Raw genomic sequence first — 14,291 nt, forward strand, 5'->3', positions numbered from 1 at the left:
CTATACCGGGGAGGGAGTTGGGAGGGTGTTTCAAAAGGGAGGGGATATATGTATACATATGACTGATTCATGTTGAGGTTTGACAGAAAACAACAAAATTCTGTAAAGCAGTTATCCTTCAATAAAAATCTAAAAATTAATTGTAAGAGAAATGTTTACTGTTTTCAATAGTGGCTGCATCAGTTTCTTGACTTTCATGTGTAGGATGTTGTTAATCTTACTGCAGTACATGATTGGCTTACATGTGTTTTTTAAAATCTGTTTGTTTTTTTTCTTAAATACTCTTAGGAGTGGAGTTGCCAGATCATATGGTCAGTCTCTTGTGTTCTTTACAAGGCACTTTGTAGTGACATTTATAATGGCTCCTACCAAATGTACCCCACTAGTACCATAAAGATTCCCCTTTAAAAATGTTTCTCGGCACTTCTCTCCCGAGAACCATCGCTCAGGCCGGGCCTAGCAGGGAACAAACGAGGCCCCTGAGAGCTCCATCCAGTTCGCCGGATAACAGCCCACAGCAGAATTCGGAGTCAGCAATGGCTAAACCCCAGGTGGTTGTAGCTCCTGTATTAATGTCTAAGCTGTCTGTAAACGCCCCTGAATTCTACCCGTCAAGTTACTCTTCTAATTATACAGAATCCTATGAGGATGGCTGTGAGGATTATCCTACGTTACCAGAATATGTTCAGGATTTTTTGAATCATCTTACAGAACAGCCTGGCAGTTTTGAAACTGAAATTGAACAGTTTGCAGAGACCCTGAATGGCTGGGTTACAACAGATGATGCTTTGCAAGAACTTGTGGAACTCATCTATCAACAGGCCACATCTATCCCCAATTTCTCTTACATGGGAGCGCGCCTCTGTAACTACCTGTCCCATCATCTGACAATTAGCCCACAGAGTGGCAACTTCCGCCAATTGCTACTTCAAAGATGTCGGACTGAATATGAAGTTAAAGATCAAGCTGCAAAAGGGGATGAAGTGACTCGAAAACGATTCCATGCGTTTGTACTCTTTCTGGGAGAACTTTATCTTAACCTGGAGATCAAAGGGACAAATGGACAGGTTACAAGGGCAGACATTCTTCAGGTCGGTCTTCGGGAGTTGCTGAATGCCCTCTTCTCTAATCCTATGGATGACAACTTAATTTGTGCAGTAAAATTACTGAAGTTGACAGGGTCAGTTTTAGAAGATGCCTGGAAGGAAAAGGAAAGACTGACATGGAAGAAATTATTCAGAGAATTGAAAATGTTGTCCTAGATGCAAATTGCAGCAGAGATGTAAAACAGATGCTTTTGAAGCTTGTAGAACTCCAGTCAAGTAACTGGGGTAGAGTCCATGCAGCTTCAACATACAGGGAAGCAACACCTGAAAATGATCCTAATTATTTTATGAATGAGCCAACATTTTATACATCTGATGGTGTTCCTTTCACTGCAGCTGATCCAGATTACCAAGAGAAATATCAAGAGTTACTTGAAAGAGAAGACTTTTTTCCAGATTATGAAGAAAATGGAACAGATTTATCAGGGGGTGGTGATCCGTACTTGGATGATATTGATGATGAGATGGACCCAGAGATAGAAGAAGCTTATGAAAAGTTTTGTTTGGAATCAGAGCGTAAGCGAAAACAGTAAAGTTAAATTTCAGCGTATCAGTTTTATAAAGCAGTTTAGGTTATGGTGATTTAGCAGAACACAGGAAAGCAAGAAAATGTGTCACACTTATACCAAATTAAGGGTGTTGAGTTATGTTACTAATGTATGCAACTTTAATTTTGTTTAACACTCTCTGCCAAAATAAACTTTATTCCCTATAACTTAAAATGTGTATATATATATAATAGTTTATTATGTACAGTTAATTCCACTGTTTTGGCTGCAATAAAATCGATTTTGAAAAAAAAAATAAAAAAAAATAAAAAATGTTTCTCTACAATGTCTTTGTATACTATTTGATACTTTTTCACTACTCAGAGGTGATACCTCATTAGTATAGTTTGTGTATCTCTAATAATACACCGGGCTTCCCAGGTGGCAATGTCGTAAAGAATCCCCCTACAAAGGCAGGAGTCAAAGGAGATGTAATTTGGGAAGATCCCCTAGAGGAGGAAGTGACAACTCACTCCAGAATTCTTGCCTGAAAAATTCCATGGACAGAAGAACTTGGTGGGCTATGGTCTCTGGGATCACAAAAAGGTGAACTCGAAAGAGTTCACAGTAATTCACTATAATGAGCATATTTCATGTGCTTTTAAAGAAATACTGAGAATTGTATTTACCTGTTGATATTTGCTTCCAGATACGGTGTGCTATTTGACATTTTTCATTCACAGGAGACTGCTAGCAATTTTTGAAAAACATATCATTTAAAGCCCAGCAGCCTTGGGAATATTAAGCGATTATGTTTTGGTTTTTTTAAAAGCACTTTGAGCTGTATTTAACTGTTGATGTTTTCTTCCTGAGAGTGTCCTGGATTGTCTTTTTCACTTTTATTTATTTATTTTTTTGGATGAGTGACTCCTGTCATGTTCAAGGGTAGGTGTCATGTCGAGTCCAGCAATAGGACCTTGTGAATATCAGATGTCCATCAGTGATAATTTTAAGGCTGCTGATACAGAGAAAACACTCCTTGCTGCAAGGCTTTATTATTCGCTCCTCTTTTAGGATGGCCTGTTCTGCCTAAGAGTTTTTATCAGGTCTGGAAGTACATTTGAGTAGAACGAGCCAGAGGATGCCACCAAACCTGGTGTCTCCTCACTCTTGGATCTCTGAAGTAAATGTTCTTATTCTCTTTAAGTTGAAGTCAAGGATGAGTAGGTTTTATGTGTACAGATTCTTGTTCTGAGACACTGAGACTACTCTATGTATTCAGCTGTGCTTGCTTTTCCCTACATATTATTGGAAATTGTTTCGTCTACCACTCTCACTGCAATAGATTTACATGGATTTTGTATTTCATATGTATCTGCGGGAAGAAATTAATACCAAGTTCCAGATGTATCCCTTCTATCCACCAAGGTGCTCAGCCACCCATAAGTTTCTTGCCAGGTTGGATGTCCACCTCACATTTGCGTGGGTGCTCACTGCAGTGAATTTTTGTATCCCAAAACTCCATTATGTCCCATGATGTTTCTTGAATTGCTCCTTCACTCAGTGTGATGATTTCTGGATTTATCTCTATTGCTGAAGATGGCCTACTTTCACTTTCAATCCTTGATTCAAAATTCATTCCAGACCTATATCACACTTCTTTATCCATTCCTCTGTCCAGGTACACGATATGAACTTTCATCTTTTTGATGTTCTGAATGGTGTGGCAGAATCCATTTTGGGGTGGGTGGTGTTTGAAATCTGTTCATGTCTGAAATACTCCAGGAGAGGATCTGATTTATCATACTGTCTCTACCTCTTTATTTATTTATTTTTCTCTCATGGAAGTGCACTTTTCTAGTCATGGTCATAGTGGCTCTTACCATGTCCATCCCACCAGTACCCTAAAGCATCCACTGTACTAATGCTACTCTACCATTGATTCCATGTCCAGCATTTGACAGTGGCCTGTTTCCATGCTCAGGCAGAGGTGATAATGTCCTCACAGCTTAGATGTTTGTATCTCTTAGAATTCGCCCTATGTGCCCATTGTCATGTGCTTTTATAAAAAACATGGAATTGTGTTTACCTGTTCATATCCTCTTCCTGTTAGCTTCTCCTGTGTTTACTGTATTAATTTTCCCCTCTGTGAGCCCTGGAAATTTGTTAAGGGTGGGTGGGTATCAGTTGGAGCTCAGCACCCTTGTGAACAGTGTGGCCATCAGCAAGCATTTTAAGGTTGCTGTTAGAGGAAATGTCCACAAGGCGGCAGCATTTTTCATTCCCTCCTCTTGTTCCTATGGTAACAGCAGCCTCGGAGGTTATTCCAGGCCTGGTTGTAAATAAGAGTAGAATGAGGCACAAGATGACACCAAAAGTTTTTGTCTCTTTAGCCTTTGAGGTTTGTCTTTAAGTCTAACTTTATTTCTTATTTAAGACTCTTCACACCATTGTAGTCATTGCAGGGAAACATTTTCTCCTTCCTTTCCACGGATACCTGGAGGTATTCAACTGTCGTTATTATCATAGCTATCTTTTAGGATCTGTTGAAGACATGTCTCTTGATACAGGAGGTCCATGTGGATTATGAATTGCATAGGTATTTGTGGGTACAACTTTATTCCAGTCTTCACCTTTCGGCCTCTCACCCACCGATACCCTTTGCTAACTGTTACCAGGAACCTAAGTCCACCTCACTTTTGTTTGGGTACTCATCTCCATCAATATGTTTTTTAATCCCCTCTGGAAGGTATATGTTGTGATTTGTCTTTAATCTGCCCTTCTTTACTTACAGTGATTCACTCTAGATTTCTGTCTATCCCTGAAAATGGCATTTTTTGCATTTTCATAATGTCAGAGTCATATTTCATTGTGGCTCTATGTCCAATTTCTTTCTCTTTTCGTTTGCAGCCAACGATTCTCTTTCCTTTCATCTCTTGGGCATTGTGAATGCTGCTGAAGTGCATTTTTGTGGGAGTCGGGGTGTGGGCATGTTTTCCATGATCTGTTGGTTTCTCAAATGCTCTGGGATTGGAACCACCACATGATATCATGTGTCCCATTTTGTGATTCCAGGGCATTTTGACAGTCTTGCCCATGAATGTTCTGGTCACTTATCTACCACCAGGGGCATATAAGGGACGCTTTACTAATATTGCTCTACTCTTTCTTGTCTATAGAGTTTTGGATAATGGCCTGTTTGGTTTCTCACTAGAGCTATTGCATTGCAGTTTAATTTTTCGTATCACTGATTATGAAGCAAATGAGGCACATTTCCAGAGGCTTCTTTCTAAGCATTGACTGGCATTTACCTGTTGAAATTTCCTTCCTTATCGTGTGGTGTGTTCTTGTTTTTATTTCGGTGTGCTACCCCTGGCCATTTTGTAAGGGTAGGTGTCATTTAGAGCCTGGTCGCCTTGTGAATAATCAGTGTCTATCAGCCTCAGGTTTATGGTTGCTGCTCCCGAAAGTGGCCACCAGGAGGCAGCATTTCTTTGGGTTCTCCTCTTGTTACTACAGTAACTGCATCTTTAGAGGTATGAGCAATTTCTGCTTGTAAATGAGAGTAGAATGAACTAGAGGAAGCTCTGCCCCCGACCCGGAAATCTTGTGTTTCCTTCACTCTCGGTTTTCTTGTAGTTCATATTTCTTGTTTAATGAAGCTGATGTACAGAGTTGCCTTTGTTGTGGCTGTACCAATTCTTGCTCCCTTACACCAATACATAGAGGCATTCAGCAGTGTTTATTTCCTCCGACCTGCTCTCAGAAAGTATGTAGTATATCACTCTTGCTAAGTCGGTCCCTGTGGATTATGTATGTGACAGGTATTTGTGGGAATCCATGAATTTCAGCCTACCAATGTAAGCCTTCCTCTCACCCATTGCCTTTGCTAAGCATCAGGGTGTTCCCAGCACTGATGGGAACCCACTTAACCTCAGTTGGTGTACTCACTGGCAGCAATATTGTCTGTCCAGTCTGAAAGGTAAATGCTATGGCACAGCTCTCATCTGCCCTTCTTCACTGACTCCGATTATCACCACACATATCTGTACCTCTGACAATGGCATTATTTCCTTGTTTCAATGCCTGAGTCATATTCCATCATGAACCCGGATTCCATTCCTTGATCCATTCATCTCTTCCTCACTGTGTACTTTCTTTACATTCATCTCTGGGCACTGGGATGCTGCTGCAGTGCATGCTCTCTTGCCTGTGGTTTTCAAAATCTGTGTATTTCTGAAGTATCCTAGGAGTGGAAAGGCCTAGTCATACTGTCTCTTTTGTTTCTGTAAAGTCACATGGACAGTGATTTTTATACTGGCTCTTCCCATTGATATGCCTCACTAGTATAAAAGGATCCCCCTCACTAATGTTAATCTACCATTTCTGGTCTGTACCATTTTCCATGGTGGCCTTTTCCAGTGCTCAGAGTTGATGTCTCGTGGCAGTTTAGATTTTGTATCTCTGATAAGAAACACTGTTTAGTACTATTCATGGGCTTTTTACACTATTCATAGGGGTTTTGGTTTTTGAAAGCACTTTGAGTTGTATTTTCCTGGTTATGTTTACTTCCAGAGTGTGTCCCGGTTTTGTTTTGGTTTTTGTTTGTTTCTAATATTATTATTATTATGTTTGATGTGTGACCCCTGACATGTTGAAGGTTAGATGTCATGTTGAGTCCAGCGGCCTTATGAATATCAGATGGACATCAGCAATAGTTTGAAGGCTGCAATTACAGAGAAAAGCCTCCATGCTGCAAGGATTTTTTTTATTCCCTCCTCTTTTAGGATGGCTACTGTTGTCTTAGTGTTTTTGTCATGCTTGGTTGTATATTAGAGTAGAATTAGCCAGAGAAGCCACCAAACCTGGTATCTCCTCACTCTCCTTAGCTCAGCCCACCTTAGCTTAACTCCCCTTACCTTAGCTCTCCTTAGCTCAGCTCTCCTTAACTCAGCTGTCTGTAGCTCTCCTTAACTTAGCTCTCCTTAGTTTAGCTCTCCTAAGCTCAACCCTCCTAGCTGTCCTTAGTGGAGCCCTCCTTAGGATAGCTATCATTAGCTCTGCTCTCCATAACTTTCCTTAGCTCAGCTCTCCTTGGTATAGCTATGATTAGCTCGACTCTCCTTAGGTTAGATTTCCTTAACACCACTCTCCTCTCATTAGCTTAGCTCTCCTTACCTCAGTTCTCCATAGTTCAACTCTCCTTAGCACAGCCCTCCTTAGGATAGCTATCATTAGCCCAGCTCTCCTTCAGTCAGTCAGTTCAGTCGCTCAGTCTTGTCTGACTCTTTGCAACCCCGTGGACTGCAGCACACTTGGCCTCTCTGTCCATCACCAACTCCTGGAGTTTACTCAAACTCGTGTTCAAGTTGGTGATGCCATCCAACCATCTCATTCTCTGTTGTCCCCTTCTCCCCCTGCTTTCAATCTTTCCCAGCATCAGGCTCTTTTCGAATGAGTCAATTCTTCACATCAGGTGGCTAAAATATTGGAATTTCAGCTTCGCCATCAGTCCTTCCAATGAATATTCAGAACTGATTTCCTTTAGGATGGACTGCTTGGATCTCCTTGCAGTCCAAGGGATTCTCAAGTCTTCTCCAATACCACAGTTCAAAGGCATCAGTTCTTCAGCACTCAGCTTTCTTTGTAGTCCAACTCATACATCCATACATGACTACTGGAAAAACCATAGCTTTGACTACACGGATCTTTGTTGGCAAAGTGATGTCTCTGCTTTTTAATTTGCTGTCTACGTTGGTCATGAGGTTTCTTCCAAGGAGTAATCATCGTTTCATTTCATGGATTTAGTCACCATCTGCAGTGATTTTGGAGCCCTAAAAATAAAATCTGTCACTGTTTCCACTGTTTCCCCATCTATTTGCCATGAAGTGATGGGACCAGATGCCATGATCTTAGTTTTCTGAATGTTGAGTCTTAAGCCAACATTTTCACGCTCCTCTTTCACTTTCATCAAGAGGCTCTTTAGTTCTTCTTCACTTTCTGCATAAGGGTGATGTCATCTGCATGTCTGAGATTATTGATATTTCTCCCAGCAATCTTGATTCCAGCTTGTGCTTCATTCAGGCCAGCGTTTCTCATGAGGTACTCTGCATATGAGTTAAATAAGCAGGGTGACAATATACAGCCTCGACGTACTCCTTTCCCTATTTGGAACCAGTCTGTTCCATGTCCAGTTTTAACTGTTGCTTCCTGACCTGCATATAGATTTCTCAAGAGGAAGGTCAGGTGGTCTGGTATTCCCATCTCTTGAAGAATTTCCCAAAGTTTGTTGTGATCCACTCAAAGTCTTTGGCACAGTCAATAAAACAGAATTAGATGTTTTTCTGGAACTCCCTTGCTTTTTGATGATCAAACAGATGTTCCAATTTGATCTCTGGTTCCTCTGCCTTTTCTAAATCCAGACTGGACATCTGGAAGTTCATGGTTCACATACTGTTGAAGCTTGGCTTGGAGAATTTTGAGCACTGTTTTACTAGTGTGTGAGATGCATGCAATTGTGCAGTAGTTTGAGCATTTCTTGACATTGCCTTTCTTAGGAATTGGAATGAAAACTGAACTTTGCCAGTCCTGTGGCCACTGCTGAGTTTTCCAAATTTGCTGGCATATTGAGAGCAGCACTTTCACAGCAACATCTTTTAGGATTTGAAATAGCTCAGCTGAAAGATCCCCAATCTTTACCATCTGAGGACCCCAGTTCCTTCAGCCCTTGTGACCCAGATCTCCTCAAGTCAAGTGACTTATCCCTTAGACATAGATCCCACGTTATGCCCAGATTTTTCTGAGTCCCCAGACAGAGATCCTCAAAACCCTTCTTGGAGAAATATTCCCTCTCCTGCACTGGAACAGAGCCCTGTTTTCAGCCTGACCCCAGTCTGGAAGTTACAGCCTTCCAGGTCTCCTCAAGACTCCCTCCGTCACCCACAGACACATCCCTCCCAGTGCCTTTCCTCAGAGCGGCCAAACTGTCGGAGAACAAAAGAAACCAAATCTAATTCACATTAGGCTGGTCTGTCATAGCTGGTCAGGATCCGTCCTTCCCACCAATACCCTCACCCTGACTTTCCCCTCACCTTCCTGCCCTGGACATTCCACCCAAGGAAGACAGACAAGGCTCTGGACAGTGGTCTGGGCTTTCTCAGCATCTTCTTCTTCCACAGGCACCTTGACCTTGATGCAGTCCCATGACCATGAGCAGGTCTCCAGAGGAGAGTACTGGGGGAGATGCTGGGAGAACAGAGTGGAAGCCCACAGTGAGAGGCAGAGGCAGCAAAGTCTACCTCTACACCAGCTCTACAGGAAGGATATGGAGCTGGTCCCTGAAGGACCACAGACTGCTTGCTTGGACAGTTGAGTGAACTTCTCTGTGAAAGTACACAGAATGGGAATGCCTGGTCCTGTCTGAGATGGTGGGGTGGAGTGGGACAAACCAGGATACTAGCATTACCAACTGCTCTGTGTCCAGGGAGAGTTAGGAAAATGCTCAGTGTTTGCTCAGTTAAGCAGGACACAGTCAGGAAGAGAAGTCTTCATCCCTGTCTCACAGAGACCATCCATTAGGTTCAGGCTACTCCCTGCACAAAAGGTGGAGCAGAAGGCCCAGCTCTAAGGTCTGACTTATATCAGTAAACAACCGATGAAATCTATTATTTTCCTTAGGCCAAAGATGCTTTCAAAGACATTTCCATATACTTCTCCAAGGAAGAATGGGCAGAGATGGCAGAATGGGGAAAAATCTGATATAGGAATGTGAAAAGAAACTACGAAGTACTGCTTGCTATAGGTAACAGGAAGTGCTGGGTGCCTGTGAGCCTGGGAAACATGAAACAGGTCTTCACCCTCAGTGTTCACTTGGCCCGCTCTTAGGTGGCTTCGTCTGCTCACAGTTCCCTTTTGTGTGGAGACTAAGCTGGAGGAAATGTTTACAGTTTTGTACCAAAGGGAGGTTGACCCTGCAGTGCAGAGCAAACCTCTTGCCTTGTCCTTCATTCTCCCAGCCCATCTACCGATTTCCCTGACTTTGTGACACTTCCTATTGCTTCTGTGTTCTGTGCCTCCTTCTCAGTACAAGTATTTTGCTTCTTTCCAGGTCTCTGAGCCCCTCAACCAGCTTTCATGCATCACTGTAGGCAGGTCATCAAACCCCAGGCAAATGACACTGAGGATTCTGATGAAGAATGGACACCAAGGCAGCAAGGTGAGGGGCCAGGATGATTTAGAAGTGTCTTCCTGAAACAAGCCTGGGCTTAGGTCTCAACTGCATCTCAGACATTAGCAAAGAAAACATTTCCAGCATTCTGAAGTAGTTGTGGCTGAATATTGACATCAGCCTGAATGAAGGTGAAAGTATAGGTTTTCCAGTGTAATTCTCAAAAGTTTTATGTTTAAAATTTATCATTCTTTTTAAAAAGAATTATTTTTGCTAAATATTGTTAATGAAAGGCAATTAAAGAAATCTTAGACTATAAATTCACCAAAGAGATTCATAATACTAATCTCATAATAATTCAATTATTGGATTAAATCTCTTAGAAGAGGAAATTATTAATATATTATGATAAGATACATTATTTATGTATGTATATAAAATAACACCACATGATCTCCTTACCCTAAGTTGAAACTAATTCTTTATTTTGATTCTGGGAAAGGATTTGAGAGAACTATTTATTCTCCCTGATCTTTCCCACATTTCACTGACAAGAGACAGCATCAGGTAAATAAAAATGAAGTACACTCATTATAAAATAGAAGTGAGCAGCTCTCTTTCTCTTCTGCTGCTCAAAGAGTTTAGAAGAGGTAATCTGCCTAGACTGATGAAAACAATTTAGATCGTTCTATGATTCTCCATCTATGGATTTCTGTTCTCCCAGATTTTTAAAAATTATTTATTTAATTTTGGATGCATTGGGTCTTCGTTGCTGTGCATGGGGTTTCTCTGGTTGCAGTGACTGGCTTCTCATTGCAGAGCACATGCGGGCTCAGTAGTTTGTGACACACAGGCTTAGTTGTCCCACAAAAAGTGGAATCTTCCTGGGCCAGCGATTGAACCTGTGTCCTCTGCATCAGCAGGCAGATTCTCATTCACTGTGCCACCAGGGAAATCCATCTGTTCCCTTAGGTTATTAAAACTAGTGTAAGAGACATCAAAACCATAGGTTTTGACATGAAGAGAGATACTTCATAGGGAATACATACCCCATGGTTCACCATAGCTCTACAGAACTTCACTGACCTTCTTAACAATTTCTGAGTGTAGGGTTCACTATTGCTAACTATGTACACATTGCTCTACAACAAATCTGTAGAAAATTTTCATCTTGCATGATTGAAGCCCTATATCCATTGAGCAATTCTTCCAATTCTTCCTCCAATTCTTCCTCCTCACAGACCTTGGCAACCAGAATTGTATTTTCTGTTTCCATGGATTTGATTACTGTAGATACCTCATAAAAGTGGAATCATGCAATATTTGTCATTTTTGATGGGTTCATTTCACTTAGCATAATATCATCAAGGCCCATCCTTGATGTAGCATATGACAAAATTCTTTTTAGGGCTTCAAAACATTCCATTTGTGTGCATGTGTATATAATATATATAAGGTATATATAATCTTTATCTGTTTATCCACCAATGAACATTTAGACTGCTTTCACATCTTGCCAATTGGGAATAATGCTGCAATGACCATAGATGTGCACACTATTTATTCAAGATCTCGCTTTCAAATTTATGGAAATATACTCTAGAGTTGGATTGCTAGATCATACAGCAGTTCCAATTTTTTGAGGAAACTCCATACTGTTTTCTATAAAGGTTGAAACATTTTACATTTCCAACAAAAGTGTATAAGGGTTCCAATTTCTCCATATCCTTACCAACCTTGCTATTGTCTTTTTGTTCATATTGGCCATCACAGAAGGTATGAGATAATTTATGGTGTGGTTTAAATTTGTATTTCCCTATTGATTAGTAATATTGATCATCTTTTCATATGTCTGTTGGCCATTTGTGTATCTTCTTTGGAAAAATGTCTGTTCAGTTCCTTCTCCAACTGGGTTAGTCAGCTCAGGCTGCCATAACAAAACAGAGTGCATGGCTTAAACCACAGAATTTGTTTTCTTCCAATGAGGAAGTTTGATATCAGGGTGCCATCGTGGTCAATCTGGTTCTTTTCCTGGCTTATAGGTAGCCTTCATATTGGTGTATGCTTATCAACCCCTTATCAGAGACATATTGTACAAATATTTTCTGCAGTCCTGTAGGTGGTCTGTTCACTCCTTTCCTTTGTTTCACTCTGGTCCTCTTGTTTCACTCTGTGTCTTTTGCTGCACAGAGGTTTTAAGGTTAATAAAGTCTTATTTGTCTATTTTTACTTTGTTACTACTTGTGCACTTGGTATCAGATCTAAGGAATCGTTGCTGATTCAGTGTCGTGAAGCTTCACCTTTATTTTCTTCTAAGAGTCTTATGAAGTCTTACATTTAGGTCTTTAATCCAGTCTGAATTGATTTTTCTTCATGATGTAAAATCTTCATTATTTTGCATATGGAGAGTTTGTTTCCCCAGGACCATTCATTACAGGGATTAAACTTTCCCTGATGTCTTGACACCTTTGATGAAGATCATTAGACCATGTATCCAAGAGTTGACTTCTGGCTGTCTATTTTGTTCCACAGATTGATATGTCTGTCTTTATGCCAGTGGGCTTCCTCAGTGGCTCAGCAGGTGAAGAATCTGCCTTCAATGCAGGAGACACAGGAGATGTGAGTTCAATCCATGAGTTAAGAAGATCCCCTGGAGAAGGAAATGGCAACCCCCTCCAGTATTCTTGCCTGAGAAATCCCCTGGACAGAGGAGCCTGGTGGGCTACAGTCCAAAAGGTTGCAAGGAGTCAACACGAATGAGTGACTAAGCATGCACTTTATGCCGAAACTACACTCTTTTGGTTACTGTACCTTTGTAATATGCTCTGAAATCAGAGGCCTCCAGCTTTGCTGTTCTTTCTAAGTTTGTTTTGCCTGTTTGGGGTTCTCTGAGATTCCGTATTAACTGTGGGATGGATTTTCTATATCTGAAAAAAAAATCCATTTGGATTTTAATAGGAACTGCATTGAGGCTTTAAATTGCTTTGGGTAGTATGAACAGCTTAATAACATTGTCTCCAAATCCATAACCATGAGACACCTTTCCATTTACTTGTGTCAGATTCCTTTCAGTAATACTTTGTAGTTTTCAATGTACAAGTCTTTTATCTCCAGAAGGTCACTCCCAATTATTTCATTCTTTTTGATACTATTATAAATAAGGTTATCGGGGTTTCTCTGGTGGTCCAGTGGCTCAGACTCCACAGTCCCCATGCAGAGAACTTGGGTTTAATCTCTGGTCTGGGAACTAGATCCCACATGCTGCAACAAAGACCTGGCACAAATAAATAAACAAAAATAATTTTTTAAAAAATTTAAACTCATCTCATTAGAACTGTTTCAAATGAATTCTTTTTAATGGCTGAGTAATATTCCATGGTGTATACAAGTGCTCGGACCTGGTGCACTGGGAAGACCCAGAGGAATCGGGTGGAGAGGGAGGTGAGAGGGGGGATCGGGATGGGGAATACGTGTAAATCTATGGCTGATTCATATCAATGTATGACAAAACCCACTGAAAATAAATAAATAAATAAATAAAGGAGAAATTGAAAAAAAAAATTTAAACTCAGCTCCTGACTATAGCTTTAAAAAATAAAAAAATAAATAAATAGAATTATTTTCTTATTTTCCTTTTTGGAATGGTCATTGTTCATGCATGGAAAGATATTTGCATGTTGATTTTGTATTGTGCAACTTTCTGTGCAGGTTTTTTTTGTGTGTGTGTGTGTGGAATTGTAAAGATTTTCTGCACATAAAAGCATGCCCTCTGTGAACAGACATAATTTTACTTCTTTCTTTCCAAATGGAAGCCTTTGGTTTCCTTTTCTAATCTAATGCCCTGGCTAGGACTTCTAATATTATGTTGAATAGAAGTGTTGAGAATGGGCATCCTTGCCTTTTTTTTTCTTGATCTTAGAAGTTTTCAGCTTTTCACTGATGACTATGATGTTAGAGATAGACTTTTCATATATGATCTTTATTATATTGCAGTCATTTCCTTCTGTTTCTACTTTGTTGAGTATTTTTGTCATGAAAGGCTAGTAAATTTGTTAGATACTCTATGGACATAAGATGAAGCACAGATGAAGTTTTATTTTTTTTTTTAATTTTGAGAAAATTATGTAATGCTCCCATTGGAAGCATAGGAGTCAATGATACAGAAATCACTTTCCATTCCTCCTTTGGTAATCCTTGTCCTTGTCACTCTCTGGCTCAGAATCCTGTGTCCTTAATTAGAATGTCCAGCCAAAACACTGATTCTCATCATTTTTAAGGTAAACGTTCTTGGATGGCCTTTAGAGTGGAGCACAGCAAACACCAGAAGGTGAGTATTTCCCAAATCCTGTTGACAAAAATCCTCCTCATGGATCCAGTCACAGATGAGAATAAGAGAAAACACAGAGATCCTGGAGACTGCTGCCTTCCTGTCCTGAATCTTTAGCACAATATCTGATATCATCACCATCTTTATAGTTAGTAAGAACAGCAATGATAGTAGGCTGTTCTATTGTTACATTATTTTCACAA

The 14,291-nt window shown here is 40.4% G+C and overlaps 1 protein-coding gene across 1 annotated transcript; it reads left to right on the forward strand.

Annotated features, from left to right (window-relative positions):
* Window positions 1–428: 428 nt before the first annotated feature.
* LOC122690657 (polyadenylate-binding protein-interacting protein 1-like) lies at window positions 429–1,915 on the forward strand. Its single transcript, XM_043897544.1, is given in 2 exon segments — window positions 429–1,203; window positions 1,206–1,915. Coding segments are annotated over 2 exon segments (1,101 nt in total). The 5' UTR covers window positions 429–536; the 3' UTR covers window positions 1,640–1,915.
* Window positions 1,916–14,291: the final 12,376 nt, after the last annotated feature.

Source organism: Cervus elaphus, chromosome X (assembly GCF_910594005.1).
Source record: "Cervus elaphus chromosome X, mCerEla1.1, whole genome shotgun sequence".
Classification (NCBI taxonomy): Eukaryota; Metazoa; Chordata; class Mammalia; order Artiodactyla; family Cervidae; genus Cervus; species Cervus elaphus.